The 22,475-nt window shown below is 37.9% G+C and overlaps 1 protein-coding gene across 12 annotated transcripts in view; it reads right to left on the reverse strand.

Annotated features, from left to right (window-relative positions):
- LOC114872300 (zinc finger protein 436-like) overlaps nucleotides 1-22,475 on the reverse strand; it is a 47,679-nt gene that overhangs the window by 20,001 nt on the left and 5,203 nt on the right. The window contains exons 5-6 of one of the 12 annotated variants that reach the window (XM_046285197.1): nucleotides 3,797-5,034; nucleotides 2,059-2,193 (exon numbers count right to left, since the gene is read on the reverse strand). The exons of 6 other annotated variants lie outside the window; for them this stretch is intronic. In XM_046285197.1, the coding sequence (XP_046141153.1) occupies nucleotides 2,144-2,193; nucleotides 3,797-5,034 (1,288 nt within the window). In that variant the 3' untranslated portion in view covers nucleotides 2,059-2,143. Of the gene's footprint in view, nucleotides 1-386; nucleotides 2,194-2,574; nucleotides 5,035-5,783; nucleotides 8,051-10,159; nucleotides 12,916-15,109; nucleotides 18,774-22,475 lie in introns of those variants that run through there. 5 more of the 12 variants (XM_046285198.1, XM_046285194.1, XM_046285196.1 and 2 more) reach the window with 5 other exon arrangements.

Here is a 22,475-nt window from a genome sequence, read left to right on the forward strand (position 1 = left end):
CAATGTTGAAATTTATATCTTAGAGAATCATTGAATAGAAATTTCTCGATCGACGGAAACATTTTTTTCGTCATTCATCGTTTTCTTTTCTTCTGTAGAGAAACACGTGAGAAGACAGGTTCAAGCTTTGAAGTATACTGATATTTGTAACTTACTTTCTTCATTGTTTAATGCATACTTTATTGCAAACTGTGTCGTTTAAATACGAATTCAAACAGTCACTTTTGTGTTCCAATAAACACAATAAACAGTAATTAGAAGAAAAACTTGACACATGGTACTAATTATAAAATATATTATAAAATTTTTTTTTATTAGTTTCATGTAATATTACAAAAAGTGAGTTTCTTCTGCTTCATAAATAAATAGATTAATAAATTTTAATGATGGGGATCAAAAACTTTAATATTTAAAACTGTTTCGAATCAGCTTAATACAATACTTAATTAATTCCACTTGATTTCATTGTGAAAAAAAATAAAAAAAATAAAAAATAGCGATATAGGTAAATTAAGAATCCTTAGAAGAGTACCTAAATAAAAGGGCGAGGTTTTGATCTTCTTAATTAGAGGTTTACTTAAGTGTTTTACTTAAGTATTTACACGAAGTATATCACTATAATAATATATTATTATATTAATATACTCAAGTCCTCCAAATAAAAGCTATAATAATTTCTCTTCAAAATATCCACGTCAAGTTCCAATAAATGAAATAATAAAATGAAAAACTCCAATTAATATAAAAATCCTAAATAAATCGAGGCACTTAAATAAAGTTGTCCTCAGCATCATACAATCTACACGCCTTAAAAAATACCTCAATACACATCTTCTCATAGTGTCCACTATATACATTTTCAAACGAAACCACTTTTACAAGAACCAATAATACTCGCCGAACTCCTAAGCCTTATCCAAAATTTTCTTCGCAATTTCCGCTATTTTCGTGGTGGTAGTCAACGGCGGAAGTGGTCCAGGGTGGTGTTTCCTATGCCTACGTAAACTGGACCCCTGTGTAAAATCTTCACCGCAAACATCGCACTTATATGGTCTAATACCATCGTGGGTCAACACATGGGTGTAAAAACTACTTCTAGCAGTGAATGCCCCCTTGCAGATGGAACACACAAAGCTAGGCTTATGCTTCACAAACTTGTGCTTATGCAAAGCTGAAGGAAGATCAAAGGACTCTTCACAAACGTTACACTTGAAGCCAACCTTATGCTGCACCAAATGATTCACCAACTGATTGTTATTCGTAAACTTCTTCAAACACAAATGACAAAAATGATGATAACTAACTTTCTTCTCTGTCTTCAAGTGCTTCCACTCGTGACCCACTATGTTCTTAACTGATTTACCGCAATACTTGCAAACGCTAGGCAGTTTTGTATGAGTCCTCTTGATATGATCAGACAAATCATTCTTCAATTTATAACGTTTGTCGCAGTAATCGCAGACGAACTTCGCTTCAAGGTTGCTGTGAAAACGAAGCTGATGACGCCTCAGTCCAAGCTTATGCTTGAACTTCTGAAGACAATTGACGCATTCTAAGAAAGTGAAGTCGACCTTGTGCGACGCCTTCTCGTGCTCCCTAAGGGCCACCTTGGAATAATAACCCTTCTGACACTTGTAGCAAGTGTAAGGTCCCTTGTGAATCCTCTTATAGTGCCTCTGCATCAGGTTCTCGTCGTCGAATTGCCTCTGACATACTGGACAGACATTTCGTAGGGTCTCTAGTATCTGATCAACTTCCTCTTTTTGGCTGTCCCCTTCGGGCACCTTTTCAACTTCCTTCTTCTGTTCAGAGCATTTCTCTGTGCAAAGAATTTCATTTCTCTGTACTTTTGATATTTCGTTTCTTTGCACTTCTGATATTTTGTTTCTTTCATTGTTCATTTCAATTCTGTTCCACAGATGATCATTCTCATTTTCGACATAACATGGAAGAAATATGCTTTCTATCGGTAGAATTACTGTATTCGTTAAATTCGTCGAATCGTCTTCGATTTTGATCATCGAAATACAATTATTCGATTCGATTTTTAAAGGATCACAATTTATTTTATCGTGCCATGGATAATTATTTTGGACAGTGTCGTTTCGTTTCAGATCGTGTTCTACATCTTCGTGGTTCCTTTTTATTTTCTTGGGCATTTTATTCTCGAAGATAAGCTGCCGTATCGCTGACCTGAAACATCGATTCGTTTAGTTAGTCGTAAGCAAAGATCCACGCGACTAATTAATTAAATGACACCGAGATATTCGATAAGGCTTCCTTAACAGTCTCCTGTATATGAGTGTTCTCATGAAAAGGGAAGAAAGGAGAAAAATTGTATAGTGAAAATTGAACGATTTCTATAAATGATTTAATTGGAGGAACGAAAATATCACTACAAATAACAGATGCAAAGAATATATGATTACTGGATCGTTCAATTAACATTTTGACTATCATCTTAAAAATAAAAAACAAATAAACTTAGAAACTTAAAAACATAATTAGATATAAATATTTTTATCAGACAGTCAAAGTGTTAATTAATATTTTACTTACAATAACAATGCCACAGTTTCTAGACACTTTATAAATCTTTTTTTTACACTGTGAACTATGTACATTTTTAAATGCTGACCTGAGTATTATCGCTGGTAACTGATACTGAAAACTTAAAAAAAAATTGTAGTAGTGATTTGAATAATAAAAAAGAAAACAATACTGTATATTATTTGAAAAACATAAATGCACGAAGGTAATGAAATTATGATATATATAATGCATATTTTATAAATAAAAGCCAACAAAAAATTGTTTTTAAACCAAATGGTATAGATTTAAGGGTGAAAAATGTCTCCACCACTTTAATTTTTTTTAAAGAATGATAATTTCACTGAATTTGCTTTGCAATGTTCAAGAACTTAAGATAACAGAAAATTATACAAATTTTCAAATCATTTTTAATATGCATCAAGGGATGTTTAGTTTAGAATTTTAGGAGATTGCTGCTACCCCATGGTATACACAAGGGTTAAAATAGACTAGAATGGAAATCGGAAAATTTTTTCAACCACTCTGTAATATTTACCAAATTAATATTGCAATTAAACAAATACTAATCAATTGCACGAAACGTAAGAAATTAAAACAAAACTTTCCCAAATTTATACAAAATTAACTTCGCAAACACCCTTCTAAATAACATATTTCCTCATTTAATTCGTCCATATTCAACAAACATAAAAAAACCAACAAAAAAAAATACGTCGACCATTGTAAGTCTTCGTTCAACAAATCTAATGTTTTTAACATCAAGTTGGCAAAAATCCTCCTCTCATCCCTTATCTCTTTTAACCCAATTAAAATTTTGTTCAACAAATAACACGAAAAAAAAACATGAAAAAGAAAACGAAGAATCTATGCCGATTATTATAAGTCTAATGTTCATTGATTTCGAGTTTGGTGAGACACAACGGTGGTGGTGGTGGATGATTTCCAGGATGCTTACGACGATGACCCATCATGGTACTCCTCTGTGTGAAACTCTGTCCGCAAAGATCACAAATATAAGGTCTTTTACCAGTGTGCGTCAACTGATGCACCCTAAGCGTATTGGTCCTAGAGAAGGGCTTCAAACAGACCTTACACTGATAAGGCCTTTCCCCGGTATGCATTCTCAGATGCAACTTCAAAGAATAGTTATTCGCGAAGGTTTTCCCGCAAGGATGACACTTGTAAGTCTGCGAGTGCACAGACACGTGCTTGCGTAGATTCTGTTCGTTAGCATAAATCTTACCACATATATTACACTTGTAACTATCAATCTTTTCCTTAGGTAGTACGTGCTGGTAGAAGTCCTTGCTCGATTCGAAACTCTGTTCGCAAAGTGTACGTAGCATGCTGGGTTGTCGATCGTTATGTTTCTTCAGGAGATGATTGGCCAGTCCGTTCAACAATTTGAACTCCTTGGGACAGTGGTCGCAGCGATAACGAGTAGTGTCTTTATTGGCCTCCTCTTCGTGGGTCGCTTCATGGTTCAGGATGTTCTTCACTACCCTACCGCAGAACCTGCAGATGTACTCTGGTGGGTTCAAATGGATCCTGTCTATGTGGATACCTAAGTCGTGCTTCAATTTAAAGCACCTGCCGCAATAATCACAGGTGAACTTTGGGTCTACAGTGCTGTGCTTGCGGATGTAATGATTCTTCAAGCCCAGAGTGGTCTTGTATTTCAATTTGCAAATAGAACACTGCAGGAACGAAGCTCCTTCGTGGGTCTTCTGGTGCTCCTCCAGGGCTGCTTCAGAGCCGCACCTCTTTTGACACATGTCGCAGCTGTATCGCTTTCTGTGGGTCCTGCGAACGTGCTTCAACATCTCGGTTTGATTTTTAAAATTCTTCTGACACAATGGGCAGCTATTTTGCAGGCTCTGATCCACTGTTTCTTCAGAAGTATTTTCTGATTCATTCTTTTCTTCCTCAGGCATCTTCTCTTCGGTATCTAGAAATTTCTCTTCCATGTTTATATACATTTCTTGAGGTGCTGGGTTTGGTTCTTCTTCCTTCTCTTCGGTGATCTTCTCAGTTTCTTTAAAGTTCTTCCGAGTTTCTTCAAGGTTTTTCCGGGCCTCTTCGAGGTTTCTTCGAAGGATATCTAATTCGAATGGGGCAGGTACTGCAACTCTCTTGATTTCGTACGACACTGATCCATCGTCACTCTGAAATGGTATCAACACACTTTTGATTATGTTCAACCCAGATTTGTCCTTCATTTCGACAGGTACCAAGGTGTTCTTCACTTGTTTCGTTATTGGGTTTCTAACAGGCACTAGAACTGTTTTCACTGCACCTGTTGAGTCTCCAGTTTCATTCATAACTAGATCACTGTCAGCATTATCGTTGTCTTCGTTCTCGGAGTCTCTTTCCACTTTCATCAGCAACGTATCGGAACGATCTTCCTTGGAAGCGGGAATACTTTTACCTTTGTATGCCGCTCGATCCTTACCCTGGCACAGGGATGCTTTCGCGAGCCTCCTGAAACACCGATTCGTTTAGTCAGTAGCAAGAAAGGATCAGTACGGTGATGTTGGACAAGATACATTCTTGAATTGTCGACATAAACGATCACAGAGTCTTTTCCACAAGATTCGTGGCCATCTTGCTGGGGTTAGCCCTTTCAGTGTCTGAAGGAGAGGAGAGAAATGGATTCATTTCGACGATTTGCTAGGAGAGTGATATAACTGAAAAAAAAAAAATTTTTTTTGAAAATTTTCAGCAATTGACACTGTTTCGGCTAGTCGTTATCCAAGGGTTAATTAGTCGCATTGCTATTACATTCTGGGTCAAATATTTATTTTTATTAAGAATTTTGAGACTATCTGCTCTATTAACATTTTAACTAAGGGTGACGAGTTAACTCGTCAGTGGAAAATGCCCCTCCAGAGGGATGACGAGTTAACTCGTCATGGAATTTTGAAGACGACTCATAAAAATTTAAATTCAATACATTTTTAACCTTTTAACTGAGCATGACGAGTTAACTCGTCATATAACTATTTAACACAATACACTTTTGGGAAGTTAGCTCCCTAATTAAATACTAATTGCAATTAAAAAATTAGTAATTTCGCAACGTACATAAAATGAGATTTCAAAATTAATTTAAAAATAGTAGGAATTACAAACACCTTGACAAAAATATCTTAAAATTAACAGTCCTTTAAATGTATCACTCTTCTAACAAATCGACGAATTAACGAAGAATTCTGCAGTGAAAACGATCGTGCAATTTCTGAAAAGGATTTAATTAAAGGAACAAAGAATTCAGTACAGGCGATAAATGTTTCGAACATTGCACTGAAACAATCTCTGACCTCGTGATTAATATGAATTTACAATCGATGCTACTTACATCGGTAAAGTGTGTCACAGCTTCTAGAAACAACCAACGTTTATGGAACTCGCTTACATTCTCTCTCTCTCTCTCTCTTACACAAAATTCCAGACGAATCCAATTACATATCAACGATTTATTCGCCTTCTATTTGCACTGTTCCAATTTCCTACCTTATTTTCATCGTTGCATCTTACAGATTTGCTTTAAGTACATACGATTATGTACACGTTCGTGTGTTCGGTACGGTGCATCGTATCTCTGATATGAACCAATGAACCATCTGCCTCGAAGAGAAGGCAAATTTCACCAAAGCATCGTGTGTTACCTTTTACTTCCACCGGCATTCGATTAAACAAATCAATTATACAAATATAATACTCGTTCATAAACGCAGACCTTGAATGAAAGCTCTTTATTCAATCGTTATAAACACTATAACACTTTCAGACCCGAAATATTACTCCCCTCCAGTTGCCTGGCAACCGTTCGTCGAACAATCTCGCAGTTTTATTAATCGCTAATTAACAATTGGGTCCCGCGTAATCGTGTGGCATGCAAACAAAAGGGGTAGCCTCCGTCGATAACGTAAATCCCGACAATGGAACCGATTCAACTGATTCGAAAGAACATCGTGAGATAACCGCAGCAAGCATCGAAACATGTAACGTTAAAACGAGTAATAGAACTGTAGTGGCGGATGAACGAAACTTGGTCACGGAACCGATTCGTTCGTCGCCAATCACAGCGAACAAAAGTGCGTCTGCGCAATGATGAGCACCAATGAAGAGCGGGTCCGTTACAGAGAGTTCTAGCCTCGTGGGGGGAGGAAGGCACTCGGATTAAACGCAGGTGGATTTCTGATGAGCCGTCAAATTTCCTTGGCAGGAGAAGCCACGGTTGCAGATCTGACAGACGTACGGTCGTTCCCCCGTGTGCCCTCGCCTGTGGATCGTCAACGTCGACCTCTGCGAGAAGGCTTTGGGGCATTGGTCGCATTTGTACGGTTTTTCACCGGTGTGAACCCTCCTGTGCATCCTGAGATTCTCAGAATCGGTGAAACCTTTGCCGCAGATGTCGCAGACGTACGGTTTCTCCCCGGTGTGGATGCGCCTGTGCTTCTTCAGATGCTCGGCGCTGCTCAGACTCTTGCCGCAGTAGTCGCATAGATACAATTTAGTGGGATTGTGGCTCTCCTTGTGACGGAACAGGGATCTCTTCGTGGCTAGGACCCGGCCGCAGATGTCGCAAGTGGTGCTGGTCACTTTGTTGGCCTTCATTTCAGGATGCATGCGTCTGCAGTGGGCTGATAACTGTCGTCTCAGGTAGAATGCGTTGTTGCACAGCTGACAGACGAACGGCTTGTCTCCGGAATGAATGTTGTAGTGTTCTTGAAGATCTATCGCCTTACGGAAACGCTTGTCGCAGTCGTTGCACTTGAAGGGCAGGTCAGCCTTGTCCGTGTGCCGCAGCATGTGTATACTCAGCGCTGCCAGCACCGTGGTCTCGTAATCGCACTCCTTGCAGACGTAGCTAGGGTAGAAATGTGTCTTCTCGTGCCTGGTCAAGTCGCGGAACAAACGAAACTTTTTCGGACAGTGTTTGCACGTAAGGTCACCTACGGTGTGTCTCATCAGGTGTTTCTGATAATTGCTTTTGTGTCTGAACACCTTGTTGCAGGTCTTACAGACGAACTCCGGTTCCGATTTCTCTTTCTTCACCTTCAGATCGGACGAATGATTCACCGAATTGTTACCGCCCTTTCGGCTACCCTTGCGACCAGCGTGCTTCTTCATGTGCTTCCTCAGGTTCACGTACGTTCTGAACACGCGTCCGCACTGGGAACACGTGTTCTTACGTTTACTCTTGTGCTCGAGATCGTGATTGTCCAGGAGGGCCTGAGAGGCGAAGAACACGCCGCAGAGCTTGCAGTGGTAGGCCAACGGTAGATCCTCTTCGTCGTCCTCGTCGTTCACCTCCTGCTTGATGAAGTCAGCCGGCTGATCGGCGGGCAGGCTGACCGGGTCGTTGGCGGGCGCCGATTCCGGGCATTTAACTGGCGATTCGTCGGAATCGGCGTCCTTTTTCACCAGCTCGAGCTTCGTCAACATTGCCATCGGATAATAGTCTTCGGAGAAACGTTGCTGCTGGTCGTACCTGAAATTGAAAAATTTGAAGGGCCACATCAGTATCGAGAGTCCTGATTGGGCGATCACGTCGTCTTTCAGCCCTAGGACACCACCGGTTCCTGGGTCCTATACAATTTCAACGTGACGCACCTGAATTCGTTTAATTAATTTTTGGAAATTCATTCTTTTTTTCTCGAGAAACTTTTACGAGGCCTGCTAATATTTCATTTAACGAAACGATTATTCGTGAATATGGTACTGAATTACGGTTTCTAACAACACACTGCTCGTCTATGGACTATGTTAAACAGTTCTTTTTATTTAACAACATTTTTACATGTCATGGTAATTGAATCGGATGAGAAAATACTTGAAATTTCTTCTCTGGATCTCCATTTTTCTTCTAAGTAAATATAAAATGACTGAACAGTGGGAAGACTATGGGAAGATTAGACGGATAAAAATATATAAAAATATAATTCTGATAGCTTTCAGAGTTCACAGCTTTGGCATCAGTGAATTTCAGGATCAGGACCGAATCTGTAGCTTCTCTTCAGCCTACACCTTTACTTCGATTCCTATTTGAAAATCTAACGCTTACGTGGAAAATTAAAAAATAACGTACACGGTTTGTCCCAAAACACTTGCCATAAAAATACATTAAAATGTTTTAACAAAGCCTGTTGAATCTTTGAAATTGTCATCCTTAGAACAAACCATGCACGATCAGGTATGAGAGTAGCATCCCGTCCATTTAATTTCCATCGATCACTCTGATTGATCTACCGCAACATTAACAGAGTGAACTTTAGTGTGAGCATTCAAAGACGACCTGGACACGAACGATTTGTTACAATAATCGCAATGGTACGGTCTTTGTCCCGTGTGGTAACGTTTGTGAATGACCAGGGTCGAGTGCTGGGTGAACGATTTCCCGCAAGTATCGCAAGTATACGGTTTCTCCCCCGTGTGGGTCCTCTTGTGGACCACCAGGGTGCTCCTCTTCCGGAAGGCCTTGCCGCAAACGTCGCAGATCAACAGTTTCTCCCCGCTGTGAAGGCGCAGGTGATCCTGAAGAGATCCTTTCGACGAAACCGATTTACCGCACAGATGGCACTCGTGTTTGTTCTCGCCCATGTGGGACTTAACGTGCAACACCAAAGAATTCTTATAAACGAAAGTCTTCCCGCAGAACTCGCACTGATGCTTCACTGGCTTGAAATTTGGATCGTGGATCAACAGATGCTTCACCAAGGTATGATTATTCGGGAACGATTTGTCGCAAGAATGACAAACGTGTTCCTTGGCGCCGTGTTTCACGTTCATGTGACCGTGGAGTTCCGCGTTCGTGAAGAATCCTTTTTGGCACACCTCGCAGTACCTGGTGTATTTATCGAAATGTCGTCTGTGATGGGTGGTCAATTGAAAGGCTTGGACGAACGCGTGTCCGCAAACGTTGCAGACGAAATTCTTCTCGTGGGTATGGATCCTCCGATGGACGGCCAAGGTGTTGGTCCTCTTGAAGGACTTTCCGCAGATGTCGCATTGGTAAGGACGAGCGTCGCTGTGGGAGACCAGGTGTCCTTCGTAGAGATTCTTCGTCCTGAAGAGCTTTTTGCAAGCTTCGCACTGATAGAACGTTTGAATCGTCAATTGTTCTGAAGATGTTTCTTCGTGTTTCGTTGACTTATTCGAAGAGCTTCTTGTAATTTCCGGGTCGTTCGAATTTCTTTGTTCTTCTTCTTGTTTGACAGAGAACGGTGACACTGATTCTTCGATTAGTTCTCGCGTTGATTCGATATCGGTCCTTGAACATCCTGCTTCCGTTGATCTGCGAATAAAATGAGAAAAAGAGTCTCGTCAATAGCGATTCGTACACTATCAGATGATGTAACGACAACTTTCATTTAACGAGAGGATTTGGTTCGTTCTTTTTTATTGAGGAAGATGATTACATATTCTGAATACATATCGAGTTGGATTTTTCAGTTCCTCTTCTTTCTTCAGGGTTGTACGTTCACTTACGTTCGTTTTAGAATTTAGATTTGTTGCTGGAAGAATAAATGAGTTTTTACAAGGATAAAACTTTTATATTATAATTCTTGTACTGGTATACAGAATAAGTTACATTAACAAAATTTTTATGTCATGAAAAATTTCTTCTGTTGCTTTCGTTCAACGTATAATAAAATTAATGCAAATAAAAACTTAAGTAACTAGTTTGTATAATGTTTCGTTACAATTGTGATACATATACGTGAAGAAACAAATGTTAAATAATTTTCAGAAATAACAGAAGATTTTGAGATTTTTCTATGTGATCTTTCGTATACATAAATCTTATGCTACTTAGAGATAAAATATACAAAAAATGCATATTGCTGGTCTTTTTACGAGAAATGAATTAATTAACTTTATGTGCGTTATTAATTTTTGTATTTTATATTTACATGCAAAATTATACAAATAAAAAAAAAAATAAAAAAATGAAATGGATTACTGCAAAATCACAATTTTGTAGACAGCTCGTTTATTACACTTTGTCTATTCTATCTGTAATTCGTGGATAATTAATTATTAAGGAAAATTATTATATATTATGTTAGCAACTTTATTCTATTATATTGTTTATTATATGTATGTTTTATGAAACAAAAATTAAAGTAGCACATACATATGTAAGTTTAATTAGTTTGTTAATGACTGTATATCATGGCACCTCAAAATTAAAATAATATATTTTATATTATTTCACACATTGGTTAAATATTGCTGAACGAGTATCAGTCTTGTTACAAGACTTCCTAATACTTTGTTCTTTTAATATTTTTATTGCAAAATTTATATCTTAAATTATTGTTAACTTATTATGTAGTTGTAATATTATTGTATACAATATATTGGCTGCTTTGTAATTATTCAATAGTGTAATAAATTGATTGTGTAGCAGAGTATTTAATATTTGCACTTGTATCTTTTCCTTTATTGTAAGAAAATTTTACCACATTATTAAAAAAAAAAAAAGCTCACGTTTTTCTATTGAACCTACTGTTTAAAAAGTACAAGAACCTGAGTAAAAACAGTAACTATAAGAATATATTGTCAAACATTATAATTACCATATTTTCTATAAAGGAAGATGAATAATCTTTTAAAATATTCAAAAAATTCTATTAAAACAAATGTATAAGAAAACTTACTAATAATAAAATTAGTATTTCTATATTTAAGTAATGATCAAATCTAAAAAAAGATCTAACAGTTCAGGGTTAATGGTACACGATAACAATTTCGTATAAAAATCAATATTTTCTAAAGTTATATTAATAATTCGTTATTAATACGATACAAAAGTTGGCCACTTGATTTACTATTGAAACATCTTTGTACCCCATGAATTTGAATAATTTTCATTTCAAAAAGAATAATATATAAAAATTTTAATTTTTCCATATGAGAATATCTTTTTACAAAAACTATAACAATTGAAAATTTGTTCACATTATGTCCTTTCAAATCTATCTTCAATAAACAAAGAATCAAAATTCTGCATCGTTTAAAATTTCTCATAGAAAAATCATTATGTGATCCTTAACACCATTTCCCAATTTAAACGAGATCAAAAGACTTATCACCTTTTACTAGTGATCAAATCAATACTAAGCAATGATTAGTATCAAATGGTACCAATATTTTAGGTATCTGGTATCAATTTTTAATTTCGTTACTTTCTGAAACGATACCAAAGAAATACCTATTCGATCTCAGCCCAGTCTTCTGACCGGTCACTTTCTTTCATTATGAGATTTCATATGCGAGTTCAATGAACCCTGCTGAGTGAACCTCTTCTGGCATACCTTGCACTCGTAAGGTCTCTCTCCAGTGTGAGTCCTCAAATGAACAATCAAATATTTCCTCACGCTAAACGCTTTCCCGCACACTTCACAGACATGTGGTTTCTCACCGGAGTGTATTCTCATGTGAACCTGAAGATACGCCTTACTAGACACTGACTTCCCGCAGATCTCGCAGGTAATCAAATTCTCCCCAGTGTGAATCTTCAGATGCACCTTCAGAGCAGCCTTCCAATAACTCTCGAAGTTACAAACATTGCACTTGTGTTTCTCTCGTTCTCCATGTGACTTCATATGCGTATTCAAGTACGCAGCACTTGCATAAGGCGTGTTGCAAATCTTACAGATGAACGGTTTCTCACCGGTGTGGGTGAGCAGGTGCCTCTCCAGGGTCTGATTGGTATAGAAACCTTTGCCACAGATTTCACAGTGCGTCACGTATTCCTCGTTGTGCTTCTTCTTGTGCAGCCGCAGATCATAGCCGGACACCTTTGAGATACCACAAATGTCGCAAGTGAAACGTTTGTTGTGCTGCTTCAGATGGGTCTTCAGAAACTCCTCCGTTTTGAAGCACTTGCCGCAGAGTACGCATTGAAAGGGTTTCTCTTTCTGGTGGACTTTAATCATATGCTTCTTCAGCTTCTCTTCGTCCACGAACGTTTTGTCGCATTCCTCGCAATGTTCGCAGGTTTCTTCGATGTTCCTTTCGTGGTCTTGTCTGTGCTTCAGGAATTGTAGCTTCTTACGCATTCTCTTGTTACAAATGTCGCATTCATAAATTACAGTATATTTTTTATGATTCTCTCGTTTGTTTTGATAATTTCGAGTCCTTGGCTCTGGTTCTATTTCTGTTTCTTCAACAAGCATTTTTATCTCTTCGTGATCCGTGTACTCTATGGTATCAGTTACTATCTCGTGATGGCCGATCTCTTCGAACTCTTCAACGGTGCATACCTCGTTTTCGTACTTCACCAATTCCATACCGTCGAGCGTTTCTATCGGCTCGATTTTCGCGTGCTCGATGTCGACCACCTGGCACCTGTAACCGACAAGACTCGTCAACAGGCGAAACACAGATACTGAACGAAGGTTTAACAAGGTAATAAACGGTAGTACGTGTTGTTGGGGTGGGTGGAGGAGTTTCTTCGATTAGAAGAGGTCCACGTTCTTCTTCTTGGGTTTTGGCGGTACAAATACTCGAATGAGCAATTGAAACTATGCACGGGTGGATTTTGACGAATATAATAATACATTTATTAAAATATTAGTGGTATTGTAATTTTTCTGTCAAAAATTCTGGTGCCCATTAACTTTCATTTTTATATTATTTTTGGAGCCAACAAGTTGAAAATTCTTCCTTTTCTTTCCTTTTGAAAATATATTATTTACTTACCAGTGAACTTTCTTGTTTAAAATTAATTTATGTTATAGACAATATTTTTGAACCTTGAAGTGTCTTCAATTATCATTTATAAAAATTAAGTAGTTTATCACGAATATGCTCTAATAACTGTGTGTAGTATTCATTTTATTACATTTTGTACAGTGTACTTGATTTACTTAATTAATGTAACATGTATTTCTTTATATCAGAAATAATTATAATTATTTGTAATGAAATTATGCTTACAACTTCTAACATACCAGTTTCACCATTATCACATATAATTTCTGAAATCAAATCTATCTTTGATAAATTCTCAAATGAACCATCTCAGGAACAAAGACCAAAGATACTAATCTCCAAATTTTAATTCAAACTCAATAATTTCATTTAGCAGCCTCGTGACGACGCAAATGGGCGCTAAGAGTTCCACGTTGGGTGAAACGTTTCTCACAAATTTTACATTTATAAGGTCTTTCTCCAGTATGAGTTCGACGATGCTTAATAAGATACTTCCTGGAACTAAACGCCTTTCCGCAAAATTCACAAATCTCTGGTTTCTCACCAGTGTGTATCCTGATATGAATCTTCATGTACTGTCGTCTGATCAATTTCCCACAAACCTCGCAGGCCACCTGACTCTCACCGGTATGAGTCCACAGATGTTCCTTGTAACAATAACTATAGAAGGTTTCAAACCCACAGATCTCACATTTGTACTTCTTCCTGCTCTCCGGTTGGCTATGAATCTTCATGTGACTCCTCAGGTACACGCGATTGCCAAAGGACTTGTGACAAATCTCACAAGTACAAGGCTTGTCATCGCTGTGAACGCTCATGTGTGTCTTCAGGGTTGCCTTCAGGTAGAATCCTTTATTGCAGACCTCGCAGAATTCCGTGAACTCCTTGTTGTGTCTTCTGATGTGGATCTTCAGGTAGTACTCAGAGGTCAATTTAGCCCCGCACACGTGACAGATATGAGGGGCACCGTGAAGAGTTTTGTGAACGTTTAAATATTTCTTCTTCTTGAAAACTTTGTGACACACGTTGCACTCTATCGGTCCTGCGGAAACGTTCTGATCCTTCTGCTTGATCTTGATAGCTTTATCCTTTGCTCTGCGCTGTCTCTGTTCGCTTATCGTTGATTCTTTGCATCTAGTACGCCTATGCTTCAGCAGTTGTATCTTTCTGGCGAAAGTCTCGCAACAAGAATCGCAGACGTACTTCTTCTCTGCCTTCTTCAGGGCTTCCCGAGTTCGAAGGATGGATTGCTCGGTTCTGTGCACCAACAGAGCAGCTTCCGTGTCGAATTCTTCGTCGCAGGACTCGCATTTACGCGATACTGCCTTCTCGACTACGGTTTTAGGCACTTCGTCTTGCTTGGCTGGTATCGTCTTCACGATTTTCGCTCTGGAAACATAGAACAGGGTTTAAGCAGACCTAAACGGGTATTCAAGGTCGCGCGGAACGAAGACATCAACGGGTTAATTTGAAAATGTTAGATCGGAAACAGCGAGAAGATAATGCTTCCTCGGATATTCTTGTGTTCCTATGCGATGATTCTTTGATGGCTGGTCGAAGAAAATGTTTACTGATAGATGATGAAGCTACTTACTGAACGAAGTTGGTCAAGCTGCAGGAAATGATTGGATTTCTTGATGAGGAATGACAAACGTTGCACAGACACAGGTACAAAAATACTGAATGATGGTATTTCTGATTTTGAAATTTTAGTTATCCTTCATACACGTGGTACTATTTTTGTTCATGATGTTGAAGAACCTTTTATTTCAGAGATTTTCATTCATAATTATTCGCTGAATAGAATATAAAACGGAATGTTTATTGCATCGTTTATTTTTATGAAGTTGCTTACAAAAAGATGTTGCACCTGCTCCAAATAATTAACAATAATTCGATGTATCGTGAAAATTAGGGCGGTTGATAATAAGTTGTACATTCATTCGAGGAATATATTATATTTTAACACGTTGAGCGTCAAATTTTCAATTAAGTTGAATGCTGTGCACAGTCATTAGTGATTAGCACTGCAAATTATAAATACCGAATAATTAAAAAAAAGAAATAATAGAAAAATATTATTTTAAATGGCACTAATTAAAAGCATGCAATTTGAGGCAATCAATGTGTTAATTATAGAAATCTCTAATTATGTGAAAGCGTTAATTACTGTAGGCTTCTCGAGGGAAAGTGACTATGTAGAGGAGGTGATCCTCCAATATATAGTCTTTTGCCTCCCACTACTTTAAATTGATATTTATGTTACTAAATTTTATAACATTTAATAACTAAAAATTATATTATTTTCCTTTCTAATTTATATTTATACTTTCAATATTAATATTTTTAAAATATGATCCTGAGAATTCCTACTTCCCCTACATGGCCATTTGCCCTAGGGAAGCCTACTTTGCTCGATACTGTACGTTTAGTTAACAGTATGGTCATATGGCGTTCAACGTGTTAATTACCTAATTAAAAATGACGAATTTAGACTTTCTTTCTCATTGATTGATGCAAGTAATTCTATCTACACTTAATAATTCACTAAAGCGACGTATTACTAATAATTATCAACTACAATAATAAAAAAAAAATTGTTTCTCTTTGCTTAGCACGAGGTGCAAGTAGAAGCCACACATCAAATAAGCTTCTCTCTAAATTGTCTGATACGATTATATTTTTCAATTACAAATTAATACAAGTGCAATTTTACAATGTTTCATTAAAAAAAAAAAAAAAAGATAGAATTAATTCCTAGGATAACTATTACGTATGCTGTTTCTCGTACATTTATTAACATAATTGAAGACACTATCACAAATTGAAGTACTGGTTCTATTTTAATAACGATTGTTCTTGCACTTAACTTATTTGCACGTATCAAAGCATTAAGAGTGCTATAGTTGGCTGCCTGATAAGTTCAAAATGTATGACACTTTACATCTATCGATTTTACAACTTGCTGTATAATAATTACTCCTTAATTCGGATGCTATAAATGCACATTATTCCAAATGCATCGCGTAACAACTAAGGCACTATCATATACATTGTGTGTGTGCATTTATTTAATCAAAAGCACCATTCGCACGATTTTAATAATTAAAGCAGCAGATCACGTGTGCGTATAAAAAGAAAAAAAAAAAAGAAAAAGAAGGACTTTGAGTATTCGAGTAACGTGACGTAAAAGATCTTCCAAAGCGTGGACGGTTGTGTGTCGATAAAATCATACTCGTCAAGGAATTTATCATTCGACGCTTGTGCAAGACGAATCTAAAGTAGAAATTATGAAAATATAAAGTGTTAACGTCGTAAGAGCTATTTTACACACTTTTAACCTTCGTATTCTATGTATACGACTTGCAGTTTTCGTAGGTTTAAAAAAAACAAGCGAAGAAGGTTAATTTACAATTATCTCTAAACGTTAATAAAAAAAAAAGAAAGAAAAATGGAATTCTTAACAGAATGTATATAATAATTATCGCGGTATAAACTACAATTTAATGAAAATATTGTCAAAAATATTTCTTCAGACGAGATTCTATTAAGAAGCTCGTGATTTATAACAAATTTGACCGACTTCGATCAAACTGTAGAAATTTACAATTTTATGTAGCAATTTGTTGAATGAAATAATATATAAAATTGTGAACAATGATCAAATATAAAATTACGAATGTGACGAATAAATATTCTAAATGCTAACAATGAAATATCACTGTCAATATTTCGATTGATCTCGAGAAATTCCCGCATCGTCCACGATATCATCGTATAAAAATAAACGAACATCCGAACGATCGAATACCTACCCTCGCGAACAATCTAAACATCCGTATCGTTTCATTCATTATTACAAATATAAAAGAAAGTTGTATCTGTATATTCATAATTATTTGAAAAATTGACGAATTCCTATGCAGCTGTAATTTCCAGAAGCTGAAAATATATTATTTTCAAGATAATATATTACTGTCGACGCTGAATATCCGATCACGCGATATCGCGTGCTGGAGCCTGAAGCCTCGAACACTGTGGCACACAGCGAACCGCTCGTTCCTTGGACCCTAATCATAATAATAAAAAAAAATGTACAAATTTTGAATTCTAAACAAAATAAAAAAGCTACATAGAAATCAGACAACCCTAGACGTTCAGACGAAACTTCTTTTTATAATTATAACGAACCGATGGTAATCCTATGCAAAAGTAATTAGGCCCACGTGCATCACCTAATCTATACCCAAACGACTTCCATATCTCTCTCAAATATCAAAGATTCTCTCTTTCAAGGCCTTGTTCATTTCACTGTACCTACATGATTGCCACAGGAAATGCCCTAGCTAGGTAACAATATAGTGATCGTGTCGAGGGACTGTTCCTGATCCTGGACCTCCGAATCCTCCTGTTGCAACTGTTGTTGCTGTTGCTGCTCCTGTTGCTGTCGAGCAGTCTGCTTGGCGTGGGTTTTCAAGTGAGAATTCAGCATGGTTTTCGAGGCGAATGATTTATGGCAACAGGTGCAGGGGTAGGGTCGATCGCCGGTGTGACCCCTGAGGTGTACCACCAGGGTGGTTCGTTGGGTGAAGCGTTTCTCGCAGTGGGTGCATTTGTGGGGTCTCTCGCCCGTGTGGGTGCGCCGATGTACGCTCAAATAATTCTGCGAGATGAATCCTTTGCCGCAGAGATCGCAGATGTGCGGTTTCTCGCCGGTGTGCTTGCGCAGGTGGACGGTCAGGTATGTCTTGCTGGACACAGCCTTGCCGCAGACCGGGCAGACGTACTCTTTCTGAGGTCCCACGTTCCCGTGGGTCTTCATGTGGACCAGCAACACCTGTTTCCTCGAGAAACGTTTGTTGCACAATTCGCAGTGATGCTTCCTTTGAGGGGGCACGTAGTCGGGCTGATGCAGTTTCGCGTGCAGCCTCAGGCCCTGTCGATAACGGAAGGTCGCGTTGCAGATGTCGCATTGAAATGGCTTTTTGTTGGTATGCATGTTCTGATGCTCCTCGTAGCTGTCCTGCGATACGAAACTCGCACCGCATACCTCGCATTCGTATTTGTAGTCGATGTTGTGACGCTTCTGGTGAGCGATCAGGCTCTCCCTGTGATCGGTGACGAAACCGCAGGTCTCGCAACTGTACGCCTCGTCCGTTTCGTGTTCCAACTGATGGTCGGCCAATTCGGCCGCGGTTGCGAAACTACAACCGCAGTGCTCGCAAACCAAATGGTCGTCCTGAATTTGAACAACTTCCTCTTCGTGGATCTTTATATGCATAGCGAGTTCCTCGTCGGACACGAAACTGTCACCGCAGAGATTGCATTGAACGATAGTGTCGGTGATGATCACCTCCGCGTTCTCCACCTTAGGCAGGTGCAAACTATCATCAGTGATGAGCATCTCTTCTGTATCTTCCTGTTCGTATATCTCGGTGTCGCATTCCTCCTGTTCATCCTGAGCTGCCACTTCAAGCTTTGACACAAAATATCTGGAAAGAAGAGAGACACAAAACGGCGGTCAATCAATAGTTGAATTCATGCTCGATCGTTATACTGTACTCTTTCTTTTTTTTTTCCTTTAAGGGACTTTTTTTTATCTTTTAGCAGATTTTTGTTTGCGGGGAGAATCGGTCAAACATCCGTGAACATCTTTATAAAATGAAACACATTTATAGAAGTGCCTCGGTGCTTTCCAGTATTTTCTTTATTCAATTCCTGTATTTAAAAACCTCTTCCTTGTCTCGCTATAAATTATTCTTAGATAAATATATTCGTTTAATTCTATACACATTTGTTTTAGGACTATTCGGTACACTTTGTTCAGCAGTATATTATTATTTATTCGTACAATAATTATAATATACTTCTGAAAAACGTTACTCGATTCTATTTAACACAATCGAGTATATTAAATAATTTATTTCATGTTCTCGATGACTCTTATGTAAATGGGCAATGATTAAAAAAAAAATAAAAAAATAAAAATAATTAGCAAAATTGCGTTATATTTTTTGTTAGGAAAAAGTGTTAAATATTCAACAAATCGTACATAAATTTATAATCGTGTCATATAATTTCGTATATTTAATTGTTTCATCGATAGCAATCTCTGTTGCACACTTACCGACACGATGCACTGTTTTATCGACAGCGTAGTCACATCATACGATCCGCCATCTTAGATTTACCCAAATAAATTGCCACTCAAATATCAAACATTTAATTTCAATATTTATAATACCCTCAATAAAAATTGTATTTTGAATGTAAAACATTTCATACGTTAACAATATTTCTCATCTTTCTACCCTCAAAATTCCCTAATTATTTAAATAAAAAAATAACAATCACTGGTATAAGTTACTACATCCCAAAATATAATTTTCTTTTGAGAAAATCTGGATTTTTACTCATTGAGCGTTTTGCTATTCAGTATAATAACCAAATCAATTATTTTATTCGATCTTTACTCGAATAATTTGCTTGAGAATAAAATTTTTCTAAGTTTGAAAATAAAACTTAAATGGTGATACGGATACTATAGCTTCCTGTTGCACATACGTGAATTATGATATATCAATGAATCGTTAATTAAAGATAGTTACAGATATTCCAATAACATTGAAAACTTTAATTAGACGAAAAAATTACATTGAAGAGTGATAAAATTCATAGAAATTCTTCAGCAACGATTACGTCCAACGATTAATCACAACTATGTTATGTAATAATATTAGTAGCAAAGATCTTCCACGAGATTACATAGAAATATTTAAGCGTCTTCATACTTACGTCTTACGATATTCATGTAACATGTAATAACCCTGTACTTACATTAATCAGAGGCACATGAATTCATCGTTAAGGCTGAAATACTAACTGTATCATTTCTATCTATCAATTTAACCAAGAAATGTCTAAAATAATTGTACATTTTCAAGATAATCGTATACTAATGTTTTTCTATCATTTTAACAGTAATTTGTAAACATCAAGTAACTTCTAAATACGCATTTAATTATTACAATTAGCTTCCCTATTTAGGATGTTTCCTTTTTTTCTATCGATTAAAAATTCTCAAAAATTCTATTTTTTTTTTTTTAGGCACATTTAAACTTAGCTCGTTACACAGGTACTAATTTTAGTTGTAGCTAATTTCACGGACCGAATCTCAGAACTGATTACCCTATCCTTTGAACTATTCAGAATGTACACGAACGAACAATATCACAGTGACAACATGCACGTAACACGCAAGATTAATTAAATTACTATTTTTGTCATAGACTTCTATAGTTAACAATTAACAAATGTTTCGACTTAAAAACGCAGTAAATCATTACGATCGGTAAACTTTGTAAAACTATCAACACAATAATTCTAATAAAATCTTATTACAGTAATAAGGCTATCTACTTAATTGTAATCAATCTTCAGGCACTTTATGATCTGTTTCCAGAAGAAATTTAAAAAAAAAATTCTAAGTTTGTCTCCATTGAGACCTCTAATTTAAATCTAAATTTTGTCTCTATTGACTAGAAAGAAATAAAATATTAATACTTTGATTGCCACGTCACAAATACCTGGATGATAAGTAAATTTTAATTAAAAAAATCTGACTCCCATTTTATTTCTCCAGCTCTACTAAATCTACTAAATGTTGCTAATAATAAAATTATTCCGTGGCGTTTAAAGTGTTAAATGATACTCTTAAATAAAAAATAAATCATAACCCAAAGTATTTCTTAATTTCCATGATCAAATATGAATCAGTGTTTGGGGCACGTTTTAACGTGCATCCATTGAACAACCTGTATCCATCCAGGGATATTTAATGCTTTTTCATATGATTCAGCATGATGGTTCTGGTAACGAATCCTTTACCGCACAACGTGCACGTGTAAGGACGTTCCCCGGTGTGATACCGACGATGGACGGTAAGCGTGGATGCCTGTGTGAAGGACTTGCCGCACATGGCACAAAGGTACGGTCTCTCCCCGGTATGGATACGTTGATGCACCACGTAATACTTGCGATGGGTGAAACCTTTGCCGCATACGTCGCAGACGAGCGGTCTGGACCTGTGTACGGCCTTGTGGGTCGTCAACGATTCGATGCTCGCGAATTGCTTGGAACACGAGTCGCACGGATAAGAGGCTACAGGCTTGTTCGTGGCCGCTACGGCGCCGCTAATACTGCTAGTTACCGGATCACCGGAAGGCACAACGGTGTCGGCGATTCTATTGTTACCCGTCGAAACAGGCTTGTGAGTTTTCGCGTGATGATTGTACAAGTTTCGTGTCTCGAACCGCATCAGACACCTCGGACAGGAGTAAGGTTTCTCCTGTCCAACCTCGTGCATCCTTCGGTGCCGTTCGAGGAGGGTACGGTACCGAAAACTGGCCGGGCAACGGTCGCAGACGAAAGTTTTCTCGACGTTCATCGAGGTCGATATCGTCGGTAAGGAGGCACACGAGGTTGCCGGCACGGAATGAGTCACCTCGTGCATCCGCAGATGGCTCAGAGCGAAGAACGTTCGCGAGCAAATGTTGCACGAATACCTCATCGGGTTCTCTATATTCTGCTCGAATTCCGGCAGAGCGGGGTGACTTGTCCTTATATGGTAATTCAGTTTAAGCGTGCTTCGAAACTCGAGGCCGCACGTGGGACACGGATGGGACTCGGTGACGTACTGCACGTGGTCCATCAGGTTCTGATCGGAACACATGGACGGTAAGTGGGACGGGATGGTTTGAAACGTCGAGGGCATCATCGATGACTGATTGGAGTACATCGAGTTGTTCTGAAGCAGGGTACACGTGACGGGTAGACCGGGGTCCCCCGTCTCGGGCGATGGCGAAAGTATCTGACGCAGCATCCCCGATAATCCGCCGAATGTCTCGCTTCCTTCCCTGAAATCGACAAAACCCAAGGACAATGCAGCGGCGAACAATACTGTACGGGTGCGCGTATATCATTGCCATTTGATTCGTTCTGGTGATTGTCTTTCACGATTTCTCTCTTGCGACAGGCGGTGTGTTAAGAATAGGAAAAGCAGAGAAAGAGAGAATATCGAACGCTGCGTGATGCTTTTCGGCAATTGTGACCGTGCGTTAAGTGCTTGGGCATTGTGATTCTTTCTTTTCCAGACACAGCAGTACACAGTGCGACCAGAGCGCGGGTGCAGATCG

This window comes from Osmia bicornis, chromosome 3 (genome assembly GCF_907164935.1).
Source record: "Osmia bicornis bicornis chromosome 3, iOsmBic2.1, whole genome shotgun sequence".
In the NCBI taxonomy this organism is placed as follows: domain Eukaryota; kingdom Metazoa; phylum Arthropoda; class Insecta; order Hymenoptera; family Megachilidae; genus Osmia; species Osmia bicornis.